This window comes from Ochotona curzoniae, unplaced genomic scaffold (genome assembly GCF_017591425.1).
Source record: "Ochotona curzoniae isolate NIBS_2020 unplaced genomic scaffold, NIBS_Ocur_1.0 scaffold_2476, whole genome shotgun sequence".
In the NCBI taxonomy this organism is placed as follows: domain Eukaryota; kingdom Metazoa; phylum Chordata; class Mammalia; order Lagomorpha; family Ochotonidae; genus Ochotona; species Ochotona curzoniae.
In genome coordinates this window covers 12,000,957-12,024,945 of record NW_024467095.1, presented here as the reverse complement: position 1 = coordinate 12,024,945, position 23,989 = coordinate 12,000,957, and the positions used below count along the sequence as shown (strand labels likewise).

Genomic DNA, 23,989 nt, shown 5'->3' with positions numbered 1-23,989 from the left:
TAAAAAAGCAGAGTTCTAAAGGTTCTTTGGTGCCTCTGTGTAACTTATGCAGTTTTATTCCTGAATCACTACTTTTTATCATCATTCATTCATTGTTGAGATGTAGACAAACACTCTGACGACACACTGCAGAAAACTTACTTTCTATTGGGACGCCATTCATTAACCAGTTAATTCTGGGCTTGGGGTCACCGTTAGCACTGCAGATCAGCGTCCCATTCTCTCCCGGGGACAGCACCAGGTTTTGAGGGGCCATGATCCAATATGGAGCCGCTTTATTGAGAGAAACAAGAAAAAGGCCAAAAGACTGAATCATATGAAATTTTAGTACGTTAGCATTTCTTACTATTTGACAATAAAAAACCAGGGTTTTGTAAAAACACTTATTAGTCTTGAGTAAGTTTGTAAGCAACGGTTTGAGTAACACTTCAGATTCTCCAAAGAATGTTTCAAGGGATGCATATATATTTTCTCTAGACCTGTTTGATATGAGTCTTACAGTCTCCTTTTACTTTAAGAGTAGCTGGATGCTAAATGGGTGACAGAGGGTTGGGCGTTTGGTACAATGGCTCAGAGTCTACTTTGATACCTGCATCAAAATGACACCTAAATCAGAATGCTAGGTTCAAGTTCTAGCTCCGCTTCCAACACTAACTGCTAGCTAATGCGCCTCCTGGCCGACCAACGGTGATGCCACCCACCTGGAGCACCCACACTGAGTTCTCAACTCCTGGCTTCAGAGACGACTGCAGACATTAGGGGAGTGAACCAGTAGAATGAAGATCTCTCTGTATCTCTTGCATTCAAATACATAATTAAACAGGTGACAGATTTATCTAAGGTTTATAACAATGTACAGCATAGGTAGGGCCAGGAAACAGGATTTTACATTTGGAACCCTATATACTATATATAATTATAAAATTAGAGAACAATTAATACAATGTTGCCTTTTGAAAAATTGCAAAGATTGTACAAAATATTCACACATATCTTTCCCTTGGTTTCTTCTAATGTTAATAACTTACATGACCAAAGTACAGTCATCATTATAAGAAGCTTACATTGGCATCGTACTATTAATTAAACTGTACAGTTCATCAGGATATCCAGTTTTCCCACTAACACACTGCTTCTGTCCCAAGATCCTGGCCCACACACTACTTCTGCAGGCCATGATTTCCCAGTTTCCTCTAATCTGATAACTCATTGATCTATCCTTGTCATTCATGACTTGACCCTTCAAAAGAGTACTGGGCAGTAACTTCGTAGAATGTCTTTCAACTTGAGTTTGAAGTTTTCTCAGAATTAGATTGAGGGTTTGTTCTGGGGAGAAAAAGAGATGATTATCTGACTCTACCACCCTGGGAAGTTCCTGAAGTTGCTGCTCAATATTGGTGATGTCCATTTATGCCACCTGGCTAAGGTGCTGCCCACCAGCCTTTTCCGCTACAAGGTTACTGTCCTCACGTGTCCCCTATTCCAGCAGCACAGAGTCACCAAGCCCAGCCACAAACTCACAGGGCAGGAAGCCCAGATGGCAGGAGTCCTGAAGCCTCAGATTAAACCTGACCCTGAAGCTCATTTTTGCGGGGGCTGGGGAAGAGAGAAATATTTTGCGGCTATGCAAATGCCCTGTTTCTCTTTTCCTTCACCAACGATAGCATTCATTGGTAGATCCTGCTGACAGCAGTTATCACTGTGGGGCTGTAACAGTGACTTTTTATTTCCATTATTCCTTCCAGATTTATTGACTGGAATTCTTCAGAAGGGGATTTTTAACCCGACTTAGATGCACTACAAATGTCACCGAGAAGAGTTTGAAGGTAGTGCAAATGTTGATAGAAATTTGCATTTGTCTTCATTGAAGAACATAATCAAAGGCACATTGCATTGGTCCTTCAAGGCCTGGCCTGAAGACGACAGAAATACATTTAAAGCATCGAGGTACCTTTAACTGTCACAGAAATAGTGTGATGGATGGTTCCCAGTGTATTTTTTGCTATACACTGGTAATTTCCAGAGTCTGCTTCTGAAACCTGAGTGATCTGCAAGGTTTTCTTGAAGTTTCTATAAAATGTCCGATTGGGGGGTAGTATTCCATCTTCTTTTGTCCAGTAAATAATTGGGGTAGGCCTGATAGAAGAAATAAGTCAGAATGTTACTGAAAAAGTAGCTCACCCAAGACTGCTCCTGAGAACTAATTTTCATGTAAGTTCATAACAAATTCTTTATTATATGAAGATCATGCAAAACATACAAGTATTTTAATCAGCATGAGATTTCTATAAACTATGTCCCAAATCTTACATTTGAGTCCATATGTTACTGTTCTCACATAATCAGAACTACAATAATTTATGGCACATCATAAACTTCCATTTAAATAATGCAGTGTGAATGCTAGCCTAAGCTGCTTTACTGAAAGAAACACATTTCTTCAGTTCTTCTGATCCATGAGGAACTGCAGAAAGTTTTTATTGGAAGATATTCATGTCAGTCATAGAAACTGCTATTAATGTAATGATGCTGAATTACTGTTTTTTTTTCAGCTAGAATGTAAATTTTGTAGAGAGTTCATACATGTTCTGGTGCCTATGAATTTTCACACACAATTCTATACCAAATGGAAGAACTTTTGTATTTTATGACAAGCTACCTTGTGATGTGAAATGATTAGAGTATAATATCTTCCTCATTTCACTATTAATGAGATCCTTAAACATATTCCTATGCCAATAGATAACAGATAAAACTCATAAATTATACATGTTTCCTCACTATGTTTACTATTAAGTCATAAAACATAGAGACAGGTGCAAAGTTGCAAAACAGGCTTGAGGCTGGAGGGTCATTGTCAAGTTCTCGGCACTGTTCCTTCGTCATCTAATATTTTCTCTAATTTTGGATTCCTGGCCTCTTTTGGCCTTAATTTCAGAAGTTTCCATTGTTAATGGGGATGTCGGTGCTTGATTTGAAACATTAGCTAAGTACGAAACTATAGCAACACTGAAGTTTGGTTCAGGAACTCAGGAAAAAAATCACAGTATTTGTCATTTAGAAATGCAAGTGGTGAGGGGACATTGTGGCTCAGCTGGCTCAAGTTGTGAATATTCCACTTCTGACCCAACTTCCTGCTAATGCACCTGCAAAGGTGATGTCTCAATTAATCAGTTGGGTTCTTGCTACCCAAATGGGAGCCCACATGCAATTCCTGGCTGTTGCCTCCTGGCCTGGCCCAGGGATCAAGGGATGGGAGAGCTCTCTGTTATTCCTCCTTTCAAACAGAAAAGAAACACAAATGGGATTAATTGTAGAATTAGTTTTGGTTTCTTTCACTGAATAAAAATAACTGAGCACATACATTTGATGAAGTAGCTTCTAAAATTTTAATCAACATTCTAAATTTAAAATTTTAATTTTAGTTTTAACATGTTATGGATACTTGGTAAGATATAATGAACTCATTTTGAGCCAGTGTTATGGCACCAGAGAAGGAAATTATCAAATGCAAGCTTTGTCTGTTCTAATATATATATATATACATATTTTAAAACACGGTGAAAAGGATGGACCTTTAGTACGTATTCATGCCATGATTTCCTGACGTGGCCAGCAGAGGCCTCCGTGTGCTTTCTCAAGAAACATGACTCCTACATTCAGGGAAGACTATGAGGCCAGGGACAGCAGGGATCAGCCAGCAGCAGGGCAGCATGCTTCCAAGAGCCCACACAAGGTTATATGCAGACCTGCCCCTCTGCCCATGTACTTGTTCAGGGTGTTAAGCCAGAAAGTATCCAGAAAGTCACCTGTAACGTGAACCTAATGTAACACTTGCCCTTATGTCTGGGTGAGGCCTCCCTGCAATTCTTGGCAAAGGCGTATCAATTCTGGGTGGCTTCATTTTGGAGGTGTGGCGTCCTGATAGAAGTTGATTTTGTGACCTGCCTGAAGGAAGCAGCAGAAGGAACTGCCCCAGTTCTGAGCCAAGGCCCTCAGAGGTGCCGCATGGTTGTGCTGTTAGCAGGTGAAGTGCTAGAGCAATGTCAGGAACTCACAGCCAACTGTTGCTCAGCGGCCCCAGTCAGCCAACCCAAGGGTCCTGAACCTTCAGCTGAGCCACCCAGCAGGTGCTGGCACTTGTTCAGCTTGGGTAAATACAGCTTAGCTGCCTTCTCAACCTCTTGATAAGCAATCAGTAACAAATAGTTAGCCACTAAGCTTTGAGCTGGTTTGTTTTAAAACAGCCAAATCATAGATCTAATTATAAATCACAACTATCATAATATGATTATTCATACCCAGTTCAGGATGAACACTATTGCCATACCAAAATATTTTAATGGTAACATGAGATTCATAGGGTATTCCTTGAAAATAGTTAAAATTTTTTGTAAGTATGATTGGGATGGGATTAACACAAATGATGACCCTTCCTATGATATTAGCACTTCTCTACCAATGTGTTACACAGTTTCTAATAAGAAACAAGACAGCAGAAGCTAGGCATTGGGCCTAGTGGTTAAGAAACTTGTATTCCATGTCAAAGTGTCTGCATTTGGATGCTGGGCCACACCCCGATTTTGGCTTCTTGTTAACATGCACCTTGAAAGGTAACAGGTGCTCACCTCTGCTGAGTTTCTGGCTCCTGGCTTCACCTGGCTCAGCCCTGGTTGTTGCAGAACCTGGAACATGAATCGGCTAATGGCAACTCTGTTTGCCCCTCTCTCTCTTCCTCTCAAACAAACCAAGAAATGGAAAAAGAAACAGAAATGTACATAAGAACAAAACGTATTAACTCACAGGCCTTCAGCAATGCACTCGAGCGACAGCACATTTCCTCTTAATTCCTCTTTGGTACTTTTACTGCCTTCCGGAGTTAAAAATGTTGGGGGCCTCTCTCTACTTGACTTAGCTGCAAACAAGAAAATCAACATGTATTAAACAGTATATGAATACACATTTCTAGGAACAGCTAACAAAGAAGATGTCTGAAATTCTAATCCCTTAGCAGAACCTTTGAATGTTGATGGAAAGTTTGTTAAGCTACACGCACATACATGCAGTCTGTCCTGCAAACAGCTACGTCTCAGTTAACCAGGAGCACAAACAACTTTGGCTGCACAAACCCTAGCAGTCAGGACTATTTTCCTTTGTGCATTTTCTTAATTTGGGTCAGGGTCTTATAAATTTTCTGTGGATTCAAACATTTTGACTACATCAGGATAGAGAGGAAAATTGTTATCAAATCATGTATCCCTTAAGATCAGTGCTCGGGTCCCAGCAAAAACAAATGGTCCATCTCCTGGAGGATACTGGGTTTTTCAGAAAGGTATACTCATGAAAGTGGTATTTTGGTTTACAGTGGGGAAAACATTTAGCCAACTCCATTGATGAGTCACATCTAATTCCTAAACTACAAAGTTTATGGAAAACAAAACAGAAGCAACCATAAACGGAGATTTACTGGAAGAGGCCTGGCTATGACTTAAAATAATGGTGAAGTCAAGGACAAGGAAAGTGGCCTTCTCACTGGAGAGTACAATCCAAGTCCTTCTTATTTGAAAAGACCTTTCCAAACCGTGGCCTTGGTTTCCAAAGGGGCCTCAGAAACACCCAAGGTAGAAATGATAGCTGTTGAGTGTCTAAAAGCTTTTGACAATTTGCATACGTTGTCTGTCTGATGCTCACAGACATTGAGAGGAAAAGTCATATAATAGTGAATTATGTTTACTTCTGGGGAAGAAAAAAATCTGGATGCCAGAAAGCGCACATGCTTGAGAGAAATTGTTTTTTCTTAAGATCTTGGAGACTATGGGAGAAAACTCCTTTGAACTCATGAATGTAATAGTTTCGAAACCCATATTTTTCATATTTTCATAAGTATATACATATTAACATAAAATAAGGCAGGTGTTGCATGTCTACCTTGGTCTCTAATGGAACATTAACGCTTTTTATTTTCTATCTTAAGGATGGAGAGTGAACACAGTAGAATCCTCACTGGATAATTAAGTGGACTTCACATTTAGTTTCTATTCTTTGCCTTGATAGTGCTATAATCAACAGCTACAATTCTCTTAAGGGCAATTCAATTATTTTCTGCTTAGGAGAATATAATTAATGCTCTATTTTTAACCAGTTTATTGCTATAGGAGACAGTGACTTTGCTTTTAAACAAAGAGAACTATTACTCATTATGTCGAAGATGCCCTAAGATAATTATGCTGATTATGTCTTACGAAAACAGGTGGGAAATGTGATGCTTTATTATGAAATCCATTTAAAGGTTGGTTGTAAAACAGAAGCATTGGTGAATCAGTAGCCAACAAGTGCCTGTATCTTGTCAGTTTTTTAGTTCATGAGGAAAATTTATGAATGGGACAAAAAATGGAAAATACAATGCTAAACAATCATGAAAGATTATTTTCCTCCAAATCATGTGACATGACTCCACATGAAAACAGTTACAAGTTTCATTGTCATACATACATCATGAAAACGTTTTAGTGACATGCTTGAGAATCTACCTAGATTTTGTAAGAAATGTACAGTAAAAGTAGGCAGTAAACACATAACTAGCAGTTCCACAAAAAATAAGGTTAAATAGCCATGGACGTGAAGTTAGTGAACTAAATTCTACAATGAAGGAAAAACAGCAGTTACAATCACCAAAACTCACCACCATAAAACTCAGTGTCACTCAAATTAGCAGCTATAGTGTCATTCAATTCATCCACTGAAATAAACAGAATATTATGAAGAGGGCACAATTGTAGGGAAAAGGGTCAAAAAGTATAGGGCAACAAAAGCAAACATACGCAGCTAGGCTGAGCAAGTGCTACCCCCTGTAAGTAAAACCAGTGGTTCCCATGGCATGTGCCATTCGCTCAGCCAAACCCAACCAGTTCTCAGAGGAAACTCAACAAGGCGGTTCAGAAGGTGATCATAAAAATAGTAATAACAACCACAAAAATCAAGTACTTGGCATATGTATGCACTTTCTCAGACACAGGGCAACCCCCATCATCCCTAGATCACTTCCTGATCAGGGAACCTGTTCACTATCGAGGTCAATAGCAACTGGATGGCTCAGAATCCCGTGTGGATCTGTCAACACCCTTGGGAGAGAGACTCAGGGAAGCTGCTGTCTTACCTGAAAGCACTTTCACGGAGATAGGCTGCTTCTGCTGGATGGTCTGGGTGTGATTAAACCTAGCGTAACAGATATAGTCTTCCCGGGTGTCCTCTGGGAGGACGTTGGAGAAGTAAAGGTCTCCATTCAGGCCCTGGGAAACCCTCTCGCTTTGTGGAAGTCTTTGAAAAGCTGGAGAAAGGCAGAGAGATACCCACATCATGAGATCTCTGTCCAGATTAGCCAGAGAAACAACATCTAGCAACCATTCTAGGAATTTGAATATCTGCTCTCTTTAGAAAGCTTTTTGAGTAGATGCAAAATAATTGTAAAAGAAAGCACAGTACAGTAAAATCCCCCCTGTACTCATTTCTCTAGGTTGGAGATAAAGGTGAAATTGGAGGGTTTTGTTAAGCAAGTGTAAGCCAAACAAAACAAAACAAAACACCCTTCATTAAAAGTTTGTGTGATTTACCTTGGTAGCTCATTCCCTGTTAAAGATAAAATGCATGAAGGAAGATTGGAAGAGGTTACCACATGTTTTATCTAACAGTCCCAGCAGTCCAAGCTGTATCTGAGCTCACAATTGAAGATTCAGGCAGCAAATGGGCAATTAACATTAACAAGGACACCCTGACCCCCGCCTGCTTAGTCTCTTGCATTTGGCCCGTCACATGTATTTACACGAGTCCTTTCCGGTTCTTTGCATTGCATTTATGTATCGAAGACTGGTAATCTCTCTCTTCTCCAGGATTTATGATCAAGAAGGGTCAACACTAGCATCTGCGTTGTCCCTTGTTGTCGCAATGGGACAGTGCCTGGTCCTTCACCAGGGCCCCTTCCAACACTCACTAGGGGAGGACATGAATAACCATCAGGACTGACTTCCTTGGCCCAATGGAGGAATTGTGCAGCCTTAGGCACTGGAAGGGAGGAGTGCCTGAGTGGACACAGGTGCTGGGAGGCGGGCTAGTGGCCATAAGTGTGAATTTACACTTGGCCTGCTGAAATGTACCCTGAAGCTCTGACTCAGTTCACAGAGGTGTTGCAACCGGAGGGGTCTTCAGCTGCAAGGCTAAAGAACTGAGCAATCACACATTCCGGTGACCTGGAGTCAGATGTTGTGTTTCCTGGTAGGATTTTGTCAGTTTGAGTGAACACAGGGTACTCTCTCCCTGCATAGGAGCCTGCTCTATCATTTCAGAAAATGCAAAACTCTGGATAAAAGCCTGCAGCCGGGCTTGAAGAAACAGCACAGGCTAATCGTCTTAACCAAATTCCTGGTCAAGATATGGGGTTTAACACCAATGCATGGTGTTAAGCTTTTAATTCTCAGGGGAAGGATAGTTTAAAAATAATTTAAAAAATAACAGGGATTTATTAATGAACGCAATGAGTACAAGTCAACCACATGTGTGTTTTTCCTCCTGCTGTATTTGATATTTGATGTTTACTGGTAGATCAAGTAAAGCTATAGGATGCTGAGGCTGTGGCATTTTATCCTTTCCAGGTTCTCTGCTTGGCATCTATGCACCTAAGACTAGCTTTATAATGTCATCTTGCAACAAGAATGCTGTATGGAACTGAATTTTTTTTCTCATATTCTCAAATCCCTTCAAAAGGTCAGATGCTTTGCCAATGGCTTACAATGTGTGCGAATGACACAGTCAGCTGTGCAATGTGGGGAGCAATTAGTTTCATAGTCAGATGATTCTGAGACTTTAACATGTGCTATGTCTCTTTATTAATCACAGGGGTCACGCTTTCTGAATAAGAACCCGGGACCCAATAACTTGGCCTTATTTTGGCAAGGACCTTTGGAGGATGTTATTCCCAAAGCTATAAATAGCTCAATAATATTTGGCTTGCTACTTATATTAAGATCAGTTAAAGCTGCTATGCGATAAAAAATATGACTTATTTGTATATTTGGTTTTCATTTCCTAGTTATTCTTTCTCCACATGATTTCATGACTCAAAAGTGAAAATTAAATATTCTAGCCATGTTTTCTGTTGCACGAGTGGACAGCCTGTGGTTTCAGAGGATACTGAGTCATTGAGAATAGAATATATTTCCTAGAAATACATTCTCACCTCAATTACATTGGTCTCATGGTGAGTTCCATGCTGCCACACCTGACAGTCGCTTCTCAGGCTAGATGTCACCTAACCCAGGGCTCATTATGTCTTCCCCACACACTTCTGTCACCTTGTCCCTGAGACAGCACTCTTGCTGTGTTCTCTTCTTGCCTCCTGACTGCACCTGCTCCCGTGCCTGGCTGGTGTATCCCTGAGCTCTCAGCTGCTGGATGGATCCTGGCCTCTTGTCTCCCAGGCTCTGCCCCCCACCATCTGCTAGTTCAAGGTCTGAAGGAGTACTTAGAATCCAATGACTCACACACTGCTGATTATAACCCCAGATCTTTCTTCTGATTCATGATTCTGACTCTCACTGAGCATCTCAACTCAAGCACCTTGCAAACTCTTACATCCCAAAATCCAGTTCTTAATCTCAAAGCAGAGCTATTGAGCTAGCTACTTCTAGGGACACACACTAGCCCATTGAGAAGGGAATCTGGGGGGAGATTAGAGAAGCAGAGCCAGAAACAATTCCCTTGAAGATTGGAACACAGGTGGACAAATCTGAAATCACTCAGTGGGTGTATTCATTTCTTTTTGTCTCAGTTTTCTCATCTGGAAAGTGGAAATTTTAACTGCACATACCTTATACGGGTGATGAAAAAGAGATTAATGAAATAAGCCAGTGTAAAATTCTTACTAAGGAACTAGTACTTAGTTAAAGCTCGCTACATATTAAGTAATGTTGAAGATAAACAAACAAAAACATATTCAAAACATTTTAATTTCTTCTCACCATAGGCTTCTACTGTCTTAGGAAATAGGAACTGAATCTTACTGTTTATTCCAAAACACTGTGTTATCTGTGATTCCTTTCTTTCATGCCTCCTCTCTGACTCCAACCAATCCTGGAGACTGCACCTTGAAAGCCATTCTTATCCTGTCTCCTATGGCCACCCCTGACCAAGGCACCATCAACACTGCTCAGGCCACAGCAGTGGTCGCTCGCAGGTCTCCCTCCCCGTCTTGTCCCCTGTATTTCCCATATGTGAATTCAAGCAAGAGGATTGTTTATTTCGGATAAATCCTTCAACATTTCCCTGATTTGGAGCAAAAGCCAACGTCTCTTTCCTGATGCTCTCATGACCTCTCCGGTCTCACCCACTGCCTCCCTTTGGGTTCCCTAGTCTGATCACATTGGCTTCTAGACTTTTTTCCAACAAACATCACGGTTGTTCCCAGCTGGGTGTCTTCTACCCTTATTCCTTTCGCACTCAGATATTTAAGGGTCTTGCTTACTCCCTTAGTCCATTAGATTAATGACTCAGTAAACTTATTGCTAACTCACAGGATTTTCTCATGAGTACATTGTCTCCTCCCTTCCCCAACTCTATTCTCACCCGCTGCAAAACTGTAAGTTCACTGAGAAGAAGGGCATTTGGTGTATTTAGAGCAGTGCCTGGTGCTAAATGAATGCTCAATAAAACTAATTGGATGAATGAAATGATACGGTATTCACTCCCATGAGTGGCTACTGATAAACATTTTATGAGTCACATGGGGAAGTGATTTATTATGACTGTAAGCAACTGTAAGACTCCTGAAGTAAGAATTTATATTGTTAAAACTTACAATTATCCATCCAAAAAATTATGGCTGGTGGTAATCCAATTGGGGGCCTGCAGGGAAGTACTAAAGATTGACCATTTCGTAGTGTTATTGGTTCAAGTTTTTCTTTAGTCCACAGTGGTGATCCTATTTTTAAAAAAAACACACACACAAACACAATCTTAATTGCATTAAAAAATAAAACACAAATACAAAAAATGTGGAAACAATGATTTTGAATCTTCACATATTGATTTATGGCAAATGTTTTAAATACGGTATTGAAAGGGCTGATATTGTGGCTTAAGATGTCAAGCTGCTACCTGCTATGATGGTTCATGCCCCAACTGTTCCACTTCTAACTCAGCTCCCCGTTAATGTGAAAGCAATGAAACATGGTGCAAGGACTTGGACCCCTGTACCTACACGGCAGGCCCAGGAGGCGCTCCAGCCTCCAGGTTTCTGCCTCATCCAGCCCCTGCCATTGCAGTAATTTAGAGATTGGACCAGTGAATGGCAGATCTCTCTGTTACTCTCTTTGTATCTCTACCTTTTAAATAAATAAATACAATATTGTTTCTTTAAAAAAATAAAAACAGGCATCCGGCATGATGGCTCAGTGGCTAAATCCTCGCCTCACAGGATCCCAGCGCCGGATCCCAAATGGCTGCCAGTTCTAATCCCAGCTGCTCTACCTCCCATCCAGCTTCCTGTTTGTGGCCTGGGAAGGCAGTCGAGGATGGCCCAAAGCCTTGGAATCCTGCACCTGTGTGGGAGACCTGGAGGAGGTTCCTGGCTCCTGGCTTCAGATCAGCTCAGCTCTGGCTGTTGTTGTGGCCACTTCGGGAGTGAACCAATGGACAGAAGATCTTTTTCTGTCTCTCTTTCTCTCTGTAAATCTGCCTTTTCAATAAAAAAAGAAAGTAAAAAATAAAAGATGATTCTCATTCAGTGCTGACAGTATGGGTATAAATTGTGAGTCAGTGAGTCCAAATACAAGAATTTGTACTGACTACACCATTAAAAAGACAAGAAAAAAGACATGTGAGAAAAACAGAAAAAAGGTCAAATAATATTTTAATAAGTTATTACATTTAAATATATATAACATTATTAATTGTACATCTACACTTACATTTCATGTAGTGTTACATAAGTATTATCATTGATGAGATTGCATATGTTGACAGGTCAGAAAAGGGTTTTACACAATATTTTAGAATGAGATGGTTTTAAGAATATTCGACCAGGGGCTGTTTCTTTGAATGCAAGGATGCATGAACACTTTTTCAGGTTCTAAAAATGTACTTTTCATTAATGTTTCTTTAAGAAAAACATGTTACATATGTAATAAAAATTTTTAATCATGAACAGTACTACACATAGTAACTGTTTAGTGCCAACTTTAGAGGTTGTTAGAAGATTTGGATAGTGATTGCTCAAAAGGGCAATTCTGGTATCAAGGAAGTGAAGAAAATTTGGAAATAAATGTTTAAAGAAATTACACCTAAAACCTTGATTATTCATATATACTGTATTTGTTTCCATCTGGTTACGAGAATTGTGCTTATATAAAGGTCACATGAAGAATGAACATTCAGATAAATTCAGGGAAACACATTTTTGGTTTAGCTTTGGTTATTTTATTTAGAACTTGCAGAGAAGATAAATTGCATTGGCCAGTCATTAGGTTGAGGAGTTTGTTGGGAGAAAAATGGAAAGAAGCAAGGATTTTCATGTAAAACAGTGTCCAAATATTGGAAGCAGCAACCTGAGAGAACTTCAAGAAGTTCATGGAAATAAAAGTTCAGCTTGGTGCAATAAATTTTGAGATGCAAGGGTATGGGAGGTCCTCAAAAGCTCATGCAGACGCATATATGAGGATCACAGGGCTGGCCTTGTGGTGCAATGGGCTACACTGCTGTGTGTGATCTCGGTGCCGCTATCCAGCCTGAATCCAAGCTGCTCCACTTCTGACCCAGCTCCCTGCTGACAGGTTTGGAAAAGGGCGTGGCTGGTGGCCCAAGTGCTTGGGTCTCTGCCACCCACACCGGAGATGTGGACAGTTTAGCCTAGCCCTGGCCTGGCTGTTGCATGCATATAAAGAGTAAACTGGTAAATGGAAGATTCTGTCTCCTTCTCTTGCCGGTTTGCCTTTCAAATCACTACAATAAATCTTTTTTAAAAAATCTATGAATTTAGAAAGGTTTTTTTTTTTTTTTGCACCCATATGAACATCTTCTAATTCAATTTTCCCCTAAAATGCTATCAAGTTCCTTTGTAGTGTACACGGTGTAATACTCCACCAAGGCCTGTGCTTGGGCCATAAGACCCACTTACTGGAAGGGCGGACGACGATGTTGTTGGAAATGGCGGCTCCGCGTTCATTCCTCGCTGTGCACTGATACACTCCTTCATAGCTCTCTGCTTTGCCCTCGCTCATGATGTTGATTATGAGTGTTCCTGAACCAGCCTTCATGGAGACCAGAGGGTCTTTATCTACATCAAAATGAGTCCCGTTACGGGTCCAGGAAAAGCTGCCCACAAAGAAAAGGTTACATTTGTTAATAAACCAGAGAAATGGGATGATTCACCCCTTAACAAACTCCTACATGTTTTGAGAGTATCTGGAACTAATACTTAGGCTTGAATGCTTAGTGAATGAGTAAACAGAAGGACTCCATCCCTAAAATGATTGAATCATAACTTTGAAAATAGTTTTCTAAACATTTTAAGGTGCTTATTTGCTTGCAAATGATACCGAATCTAATACACATATCTGTCAGTTTTCTCAGGAAACACAGTTGAACTCTCTGGCATAATATCTTGGAGCCTTATTAGCAGATTTAACATAATTTTTTGCTGGAACCTATGTTTGGAGTAATGGTTAAGCTGCTGCTTGGCAGACCTATATCCAACATTTGAACCTCTGGGTCTGAGTTTCACCTCCACTGTGGTTCCAGCTTCCTGCTAACGTTGCCCTTAGGAGACACCAGGAGATAGCTCAAGTAGTTAAGTCTCTGCCATTTATACGGGAAAAGTGCCAGATCCTGGTCTAGTCCGAGATGTTGTGGACATTTCAGAATTAGAGGATGGAAGATCTCTCCTTCTATGTCTGTCTCTCTGGTTTTTAAAAGTAATGAAAGGCAGGCATGGAGACAGGAAGTAAGGGTGAGAGAAACGCCTTGATTACCGCTGCTTCACTCCCCAAATGCCCAGGCTCCAGCAATTCAGTCTCGGTCTCCTACGTGAATGGCAGGCACCAACTAGTTGATCCACTAGCTGCTGCCTCCCAGAGTACACATTAAGCACAAACCGAAAGCAGAGGCAGGACGTGAACCAGGGACTCCAGCACAGGATAAGGGTATCCCTAAGTGGTGTCTTCAGTGTTGTATGACACTGAAGCATTTTTGTTGTAAAGCTCATTGATCAGGGTTGATACTCTGTCTCAACATTCAATGAGTTGATTGTGGGGGATTTCGGTGGAGTTTCTGGCTCTTGGTTTCAGCTTGGGCCAGCACTGGTTGTTGCAGATATTTGGGGAGTGAATCAGCAGATTAAAGATATTTCCCTCTTTGCCTTTTAAACAAACAAATAAATATTTTGAAAGGAGATACATTTATGGGCATTTTATAATGTTGATTATTACAAAGGTGATTATGAACTATACTCAGAGAATTTGAAATTCCAGATAGACTTTTTCAAACTCCTTAAGGAGGTATGCCAAACTGTCAACTGGGATTTCTCTTTTTGTTTTACTTGTATGAAAGGTTGCGTTATGTAAAAATTCACAGAGCTTGTGTAATGAAATGCACCATAGCCAGTCATAAGCCAATGATGGCCGTGGTTCACACCAAGGCATGGAGCAGTCTCTGAATTCAGTGTCTCCTGGGTCCACTTGGATTTGGCCTTCCTCCTATTTTGTCGTTAAAGTGGTACTGCCGCAAGTAGAGCAGGCAGTGTTGGTGCTGGATGGTGCCAGCACCTCATGGGTACAGATTGGGGAATGCTGTTAACCATCCCACAATGCACAGCACAGCTTCCATCTCCACAGCAAAGAACCATCTGCTGCAAGATATCCATCACTGTGTTGAGGAGGAAAAATCCCAACTTAGGAGTTACAGGCCATGCTCAACAAGTGCAAAGCCCAAGGAAATCCACTGGAGAAAACCACATCAGGGCATGTGTGACAGAGTTCGCAAGAACATTGCTCTGAAGCAAACCTTTGATGGAGACATTGAATATAACTCAACATTTTTCAGGTGCTAGTACTAATTTTGTTTTTCCTCAACTGGGATTGTGTAAAGAGATCTGTAGAATACATCTAGAAATACAACATCTTCTTCATTACCTCAAAGTCCACATTAAGAAGAACCCATCTCTCCCAAACTCCCCAGGATCACTGGAAAAATTATAGACCCACATCTGTGGGAAGCTGGCTGAGTTCCCTGGCATCACTGGACTTCAAATTCCATCTGCAAATGTGTGGGTTGCCCTGCACCTTCTTCATGGCTTCTCCCAACTCTAGGATGCTATGGAACGTCCTGCCAAGATCCCCAGGGAGAGTCCTGAAGATGGAAGTCTCAGCAGGTTTAGAACCACTGCAGAGATGGGGAAGATCTTGGAAATTACCAGATGCAAAGCCCTCAGAAGAGGAACTTGCCCGTGTCAGAAAGCCGTTAGTGTCAGAACCACATCAGAGGACTTTTCCCACTTCTCCCTACAATTCCCGGCATTTAGAAAAGAGGGCATCATGATAAAAAATACAGTAATCTGGGTTTTTGAGAAGAATTGACTCATTCTGAGTAAGCAGAGATACAAAACAAACAAACCTACAGATGATACCGTATGGATATGCAGGATCTAAAGACACTATCGTTAATAATGCTGAAGGGCTGAAGTGGGACAGGAGGTGGGGCAGATGGATCCGTAAGTCTAAAAAAAGCAGCGGTGCTTTACCTTATCAGTTTATCTTGGTCTACAGAAATTTCCAAACTTATTTCTGTACTCAGACAGATCTCTTGGTCCCCACAAGAAAACAGAAAGCTGCGCTCACCTTGGAGGAGGTTTCCCTTTGGCCTCACATTGGATTACAATGTTCTCCCGAGGGTCAATGATATAGTCCTTTGGAGACTGTTGAGTGATGGTTGGAGGCTGTACCACTTGTTTATAGAGAGAGAAGAGCAAGGTAAACAAGTCACTTAACAGTATAAATGCAACCATTTTGCCCTGTGACAAGCATCTCCTGCCTCAGGCTGCCTTTGCTATCAATATTTTCCATTGTCTCCTAGAAAAAAAAAACCTCCTAAAATTCTCCCCAAAACTGTCGAGCCAAAACACAACTTCTTTCTAGAAACTTCAGGGCCAATCACAATGTCCATTTTTTTTCCACACTAAAAGTTTCAGAAAATAAGTACAAACACAAGCCTGAAATTAACAGTTTCTTTTCTGATGTAACAATGAGAAATCTTTGGATTCCTTAGGTTCAAAGGATGATGCTGAATGAAATGTAAGTTATAAGTTTGCATTTTTCTTAAGAAAGAGCAACTGAATTATAGCCCCTTATTGTGCCAATATAATTTAATGTGTGTTGGAAACACACACATTTGAGAAGTTAATACTAAAATGATTGTTAAATTGGAAATTTGATGTGTCCACGTTAGACCAGGAGGTAGGTGAATTAAGAACAAAGATAAAATTGTCTGTTGTAGGAGATGTTCTTTCCATCTCAACACTTTAATGCATTGCGCGATGATTTATTAAACTCACTGGTAGAAAGTATAGTTCTGATCCAGAACAATCTACTCGGGAGGCAGCTGGTATAGGGTATGCTCTAAGATTCAAGTTTTGCTACGATTATGAATCAAAGTGACAAAGTGTTAGGACAGGAAGGGACGGTGAAAATAATCCATTCCAGCTCTGATGCTCAGGAAAGCAGAAACAGCTTGACAAGGAAGGAATAAACCAAAGATGCAAACCTGAACACTCTTGGTGAAACGTCACTGCCTTGAACAGCAGCCAGCAGAGCTTTTAAAACACCAACCAGTGGTTCTCAACAAGGGTGATTTGCCCCTATACTTCCAGAACATTCAGCCATATCTGGAGAAAATTTTGACTGCCATTACTGGTATCCAGAGGGTAAAGCCAGGCATGCTGCTAACATCTTATAATTTTCAGAGCAAGTTCCACCACTATCTTTTTTGTGGCTGCTGATGTCAATAGGACTGAGAAAGCTGGTACAGACCTCTCTGTGCTTGGTGTTATCCCTGCAGCTGTGCCGTGCCCTGGCCCTGCTCCAGCATTCTCTCCTCTGCATTAGATTCTCTGACTCTCATTTTCCTTTGCTGCTGGAGTTGCTCCCTGACCACTTAAGTGTTTCATCTTCCAGATCTTCCCCTTCCTTGCCTATGTTCTCAGCTTCTTTTGTAAAACTCTTCTATTTGCCAACCAAGCCTTTCCCAAAGCCCAACAATTGTCCTCCACTCTTTTCTCTCTTGGCTAATTGTTGCTATGGCCAAATGGATCATTTCTATATCCAAGGTCTTACAAATCAGCAAACGTGGGTTAGTTCTCTTGCCTTGGTTGTAGTTCACTTGATAGCTCTTACTAAATATCCCCTACTGAACAGCATAACGTAACCCTCCTGGTAGCGACACCTGATTCTCTTCTCCAACTTCCAGTTAAGTCAGCTGCCCTTCCCAGCCTCTGTGGTAAACATGGAACACGCATTATTCTAGCGCCATCATGCTTCAGTGCTACACAGCAATGTGCCTGGGTAGAGAAATACTAGTTTGTTTCTTCCTGGCTAGAAGATTTCAAGCCAATTTCTTAAGCTCTGTTTGCTCCACTTCCCTGAGAGGCAAAAAAAGTCTAAAAGTAACATTTGCCTCCTAGGGTTGCTGGCGGGATTCATAATTCGTGCCCACTTCTCAGTACCTGCCAAAGTTGTCATGGTTCCACGATGTGAGTCATTTCAAAGTTATGATCACAATTATTTTTATTTGAACCAGATTCACTTTTGAATCAGCCCTTCAGGTTCTGAGAGTAGAAAGCTTGGGATAACAGAGGAAAACCTGGAATTCTACACCCCCTTCCCCCAAACAGACACAGGCAATGTGAAGGGGATTCTTCAAAGCAGTTCAGTTCCATTCCTTGTCCTGGGCATAACAGAGCACAGGTTTGGTGGTTTCAAATGCAGCATTTCTATTCATGTGCTACTGCCTGGCTGCCTCAGAGGTTAATGCTAACTATCAGACATTTACTATCCAGACGAAGCCCTTTGAACACTGCTCAAGCTACCTGACAATGAACAAGTGCTTTGCTGTAAATAAGGAAAATGTGGTTTTTCATATGTCTCCTGGTGGATCCATCATCAAAGGAAAATGAGAAAAGTCTGAAGAAGGACTTGGGCTAGGTAGTAGATGCTGCTCACCAGGCAGGGACAGCAGCAGGTTTCGCTTGGGCAAGCCTCTCCAAGCTGGAGTGAGTGGGCTGTGTGACTTCTGCATAGTATTCAAATTGGCTGTGTGGCACCTGAACATCTCTCTACAGAGTCTTAAAGGTTAGAAAGCCGAGAGAGCATGTCGCTACTGCCTGGGATAAACCTTCATTCATCCTTTAATAGACACCAAAAGATACATCTTCGTACCAGAAAAAATGTAGGAGCATTTAGAACCAGATAATCAATCTAAACCGTGTGGATTTTCTCATTGAGTTACATCAGATATGAATAAAGCTCATAAGTTAGTGGAGCCGCATAATGGTAACAGAAACTGCAGGAGCCGAATCTTCAGAACTCACGCGTGTAATAAAGCACATTTGCTCCTGGGTTTATAAAGGCATTATTTAGCTAAACACACGGGTTTAAAAAGACACTCATTACAAAAAATGAAATTGTGCATTTAAGTCAATGTATTAATTAAAAAATAACAAAACAAAGACATGGTCAACTTTTCACACTCCCTAGTAATTTATATAAAGACACTTACAGTCTTCAAGAAGTTTTGCTTTTTCCCCATCAATATCAGCAGGTGAGTGGGCAAACAGGATTAAAAAAAATCAGATGTTAGTGATAAGAACGTTAGAACCTTGAAGATAAAAGGGGCAGCTTTTCTATCCAACTTGACCCCAAAAACTCCATCTGATGTATGTTGATGTTGGAAAAGTGCAAGATAAATAAATGCACAACAATGGCTTGGTTCATTCCTGCAGCCGCTTCCCCTTTAAACACGTGTGACAACAAAAGCAGCACTTGTAGGAAAAAAAAATTGACTCTTCCAAGAAAAGAAGTGGCTGAATGCTATTCCATACATGATGTACTGGACAAGCAATTATGTTCAATTTAAAAACATGGCTGAAATCTATAGTTAATTTGAGTTGTCACACACAGTGTAGCGTCTGATCCCATTAGTCCTATTATCGCAATGCACTTGGTAATCATACCTAACAATGTGACATTGTTATAATGACAATATTCCATCCAAGCCAAGTCCAGCACTGATTTTAGATTTTCACATATCTGGTTAATCTCTTAAGTCAAGACAGTAATTCAACTTTTCAGGCTATTAGCATGTCTCTGCTTCATAATTTCTCAGTTACCTAGGGACTATCCCAACGAGCAGCTCATATACTAGCGACAGGATGTAAGAAACATGGGCAGGGAAAAAATTACATGAGCATGCAACTGAAATCATCCTGCGGTGCTATTCGACATCACTACTCGCAAAGGTTAATGCAGGAGTGCCTGGGTTACGTGGGACTTTATTTTCATTATGGTTACACCTCTTCTCCATGAACAGTGATAATTGAGTTAGCCATAGGTGACTGTTCTCCTCTGATTGTTAGACTGAGACTCAGATTAAGGGGTGGGAGGGATATCTAGAGAACAGAAGCATTTCTCTCAACTGCTTTTTCTCCCACATATCTGCTAGGGAAAACACTTATATACACAATCCCAGTTCAACGAGCTCAAGTAATGAGACATTTTTGGACTCTTGAACACCACTGGATGAGTATTTAAAAAAAATCACAAATATTGCATTTCATTATTCTCTAGATGCACAGTAAGGGAAGCCAACAAAGTGTGTTGGGGGAGTAAACCACACCTTTTGGTAATGTTTTCCCACATTGGTGACCTCAACCTCTATGGAAAACAAAAATCCCAACCATTGAATAGCCTCAGTTAAGTGACAGGTTCCTCGCACCTTAGAAAGCTTGCCAAACAGATGTTCTACTCGGGAAGCTAATGGATTTAAAGAGGTCATACAGATTGGGGATAACAGGTAAATCAATTTTGAAGCACAGTAATTGTCCAGATTTGAAAATGTGCTTTGCTTTGCAGGAAAACTGACTGCTTGGAACTCAGTCTATCTGCTTTTCACAAACAGGCCACCTTCAGCAGGGAGGGTGCAATGGGTGCTTTACTGTTAGGGAGACAGTGAGCTGATCACCCTGGCTGCAGTTTGCTCCATTTTAGGGCCTTTTAGCAGATGTCTTGTCTTCCCCTCAAATTGTGCATCTTGGTCTTTGCTCACATGGTTTCAGCCAGAGAAGACTATTCACCAGGATCTAGATAAGATAACCCTCCTAGTTCTAGACTCATTCTTAAGACCAAGATGAGAAAGCAAAAAGTGACCTGTTGGAAACTACAGGCGTGTAGTTGGGGTACTTGGGGGGAATACCAAGAGGCAGAGTGTTGGTGGTGAGACTTACCCCTGTCTTCACAGGGCACTCTCGGCACAGGAATGCAAAGGTGAAGGCTAAGGGGCTACTGGGAGAAGCCTCCATGATCATTTGAACGCGTGGTTCCTAACGTTTTGCTTCCACCTACTGCCACCTATCTGGAGCATCAGGGCACTATGCAATTCACTCCTTAACAGCCGCCCTTCCCAACCACCTGGGTACACAAGGGCACCTGTGGGGTGACCAGGACGGCAGGCAGATAGCCACGTGGTCTGGTCCTCTGGCGATGTCTAACTGTGAGTCTGTAAGCAACAGGTGCTAAAGGTAAAAGCCGAATCAATTCTGACGAGCTGTTCAGTATCCCAGACACCTGCTGCCGCCGTACAGTTCACGGTGGTGGGAAACAGGGGAGGGGCTGGAGTCCTGGGCCAGAGAGCTCTGCAGAAGAGGTCAATACTTACAATCCAGGGGAACCTCCAGCGCACTCATCGCCCGGCACAGGAAGAGGACCACGGCCACGCCGCCCACGGACACGCACGAATTTCCTAGCATGATGTGAAGCTGCAGTAGCTGAGACCGCTTCTGAGCTCCCCCAGCTGAATATCCTGGTCGTCTTCCACAGAAGATTTGTGGGCAATGTTTAAATGATTCTCATGCAGGGAACTGGCAAAGGAAAGAGTAAGAGGGGGGAAAATGATTATATATTAAAAAGACGGAAATGAAAAAGAGCGGAAGTCCGCAGCATTGAAAATCTGCCCAGTATTATATATGAACTCTAAGACTGAGCTCACTGTTAAATATTTAACCCTCAAGACTGGAATCATCATTTATTCATGTTGGATAAAATCAGTTCAGAAATATTTGCAGTGAAATCTCTCCACTTTACCAGCCTGATGAGTCTTCCATTTGAAATCCCTGTACTTTAAGTATTCAGGTACTTGCTGCCACCTCTTCCCAAATAGACCAGGACAACCAGGAATGAAGTGACCACTTGGTGACTTTAGAGATGAGGCATGAGTGCTTCTCCCTTCTAGGGATGATCCAACACGGGTTTGCCTGCTAGCCCGGGCATCTCCCACCTTCACTTTCTCTCACCTGGACCACAGCCACAGACCTGGGCTGCCTGCATCCTGTGTTCACCCTCTTTCACCTGCTATCTGTTGGCTCAGTACTGGGAGAAGCCACATGTGATGCACCAGTATTTCCTTAGACAGGTCTTCAAGGTCCCCAGCAAAGTGGCCTCAATGTACCCTGCCAGCTTCCCCTACTTTGCCTTCCAGGTAACTCTCGTTAGATCATTTGTTTCCATTTTCCTTCCTGTGTTAGTCCTTTACTGTGCCTCCAGTTTTCCCACTGTCTAGTCTTTGTGGATTCCAGTCCATTGACCTAGCTAGAATGCCTTTCCTCTGTATTTCCTTAGCAGAGCCCAATTTATTCCTCATACATCAGTTAAAAAATCATCTCCAAGAGATAGAACTGATCACCCAAGAAACACATCATTTCACATCTACCTTCAAATTCCTGGAATTCCTAGTGAGAGACATGATGTCGATTACAGAGAGTGACAGGCAGATGACTCTGTGTGTGTGTGTGTGCGCGCAGGCTCCTTCAAGAGAGAGCAGCGTCACACCAGGCTGCACACCTCTGTCCTCACCTGCTCAGTGTGCCTCGCTTACAGAAGCACCCCAGACACGGCAGAGCAGGTGCACAGTCAGCCCTGGATGTTGTCCCAGGTCAACTGCCACCTGCCATGAGGTTCCATGAGGGCTTCTTGAGACTCAGCATGGGCGGGGTGGCCAATAGCTCTCTTCCCAGGTGGCAGGATGCTATGATTATAAATTAGGACAGTACCTACAAATCTAATTATTGAACTATTTCCATGATCTTTATGGTCTGTGTAATTTGTCTGTGTTTGTGATATCCACTCTTCCCAAGTGTCTCCAGGGCAGACACTTCATCTGTCCTGTTCCTCACTGTTTTAGAGCATGATACGTGGTATATGGTAGGTGACAAATACTGGTTAGGAAAAAAAATAGTCAATGAAAGGAAGATAGGAAAAGAAAGGAGACTTCAGATATTTGAAGCTGAGATTCTTTGCAGTCTCACCACTGGCAACTCAATTCTGTATTGACATTTATACAACTTGGTTTAAAAGTCAACCTCTTATCACCACGGTCAAATTAGTTGTAACATCATGTCCATGTATGGTATAGGGCTTACTTGCATAAATAGAAAATGAAATAATGCTATTAACGGGTATTTTGTTGCAACTGAATTCTGCTTTGAACTTGGTCAAGTTTGTAGCAGGACACTTCTTGCAAAACATGTCAGAGAGCAATATGCAAAATGCACATGCACTTCTAGAAAGACTGTTTTGTGAATGAAATGTCCATGCTGTGTGGCTTCATTTAGGAGGTGGAGCACTTGCCTTTTCCACATTGTAACAGAGGAAATTTCACAGCTGTGAAGTGGAGAATCGGGTACAGAAGCTCACCCAATGTCCTGTGATCCTAACACAATCCAGTCCACCTTTATATGCCTACAATATACCGGGTCATTAAACCAGATTTACCTGCATCTCTGTTTAGACTCTGGTTCTGAATTAACATGTAAGCTCCAGGGGAAATGAAAATGAGTGGTACAAGTGGAACTAAAACCAGCCTGTCTCTCTTAGAACCCTTGTTGATGAGAACAGAGTCAAGCACTGGGAAAACAACTGGTCTACCAGCATGCTCCCTACTCTCAAAACAGGTGCTGGGAATTATAACACTTTCACAAAGACGTGCTCACAAACTGAAATTCCTGTAAAGTCTCAAGCAGTAAAAATATAATTTCTAGCTCATCACTAATTATCTTGGATGTATTCACCTTGTTCTTCAAAACAAAGAAAACCACAGCTTTCCAGCATCTACACGGGATAAACCATAACACACCAATTTTATCAAGAAACAATGGAAACTGTAATAACAATAGAGAGAGAATACACTTACTGAGACCTGGGTCAGGGAATCCTCACACTGCTGCCAAGTCATGAACTCTGACGCCTGAAGCTGTGCTCTCTCTTTGGACCCTCAGAGTCTGCAGCGCCAGGAACCCTCTAGAGTGAGCTCTGCTAGGGTAAGACAAAGCAATGGCCCAGCCCGTTCTCTGCCTCCTGCTCATGGAAAGTCACCCACTCCTCTGTCGTATGCCTTCTGTGGTGAGCAGCTACGGGCTGCCAAACAGCTATGCATCTCCAGAGTAGAATCATCCTGGAAGTCACACAGCTACAGAAACGGAGCACGCCCTCACTGAGAGTGGTGTGCTGGGCATGTCTCACCGAGAACCATGGCCTTGCACGCTCAGTTCTGCCCTTGCCGAAGCCTGTCTGTCTCACCCTTCGCCTTGGGAACATGCCAGCCATTCTCCCTTCGGTGGAAATCGTCATTAACAATTAACTTGTCTCTGCCAAAGGAGTTAGACTAACATGAACAGCACCCGGTTAAA

The 23,989-nt window shown here is 41.8% G+C and overlaps 1 protein-coding gene across 32 annotated transcripts in view; it reads right to left on the bottom strand.

Moving 5' to 3' along the window:
- NRCAM (neuronal cell adhesion molecule) overlaps positions 1-18,828 on the bottom strand; it is a 65,562-nt gene extending 46,734 nt beyond the window's left edge. For 12 of the 32 annotated variants that reach the window (XM_041002217.1, XM_041002237.1, XM_041002219.1 and 9 more), the window contains exons 1-8: positions 15,879-15,964; positions 13,163-13,359; positions 10,847-10,969; positions 7,157-7,327; positions 6,683-6,739; positions 4,804-4,915; positions 1,952-2,136; positions 142-273 (exon numbers count right to left, since the gene is read on the bottom strand). In XM_041002217.1, the coding sequence (XP_040858151.1) occupies positions 142-273; positions 1,952-2,136; positions 4,804-4,915; positions 6,683-6,739; positions 7,157-7,327; positions 10,847-10,969; positions 13,163-13,301 (919 nt within the window). In that variant the 5' untranslated portion in view covers positions 13,302-13,359; positions 15,879-15,964. Of the gene's footprint in view, positions 1-141; positions 274-1,951; positions 2,137-4,803; positions 4,916-6,682; positions 6,740-7,156; positions 7,328-10,846; positions 10,970-13,162; positions 13,360-15,878; positions 15,985-18,810 lie in introns of those variants that run through there. The other 20 variants (XM_041002236.1, XM_041002239.1, XM_041002228.1 and 17 more) reach the window with 7 other exon arrangements.
- Positions 18,829-23,989: the final 5,161 nt, after the last annotated feature.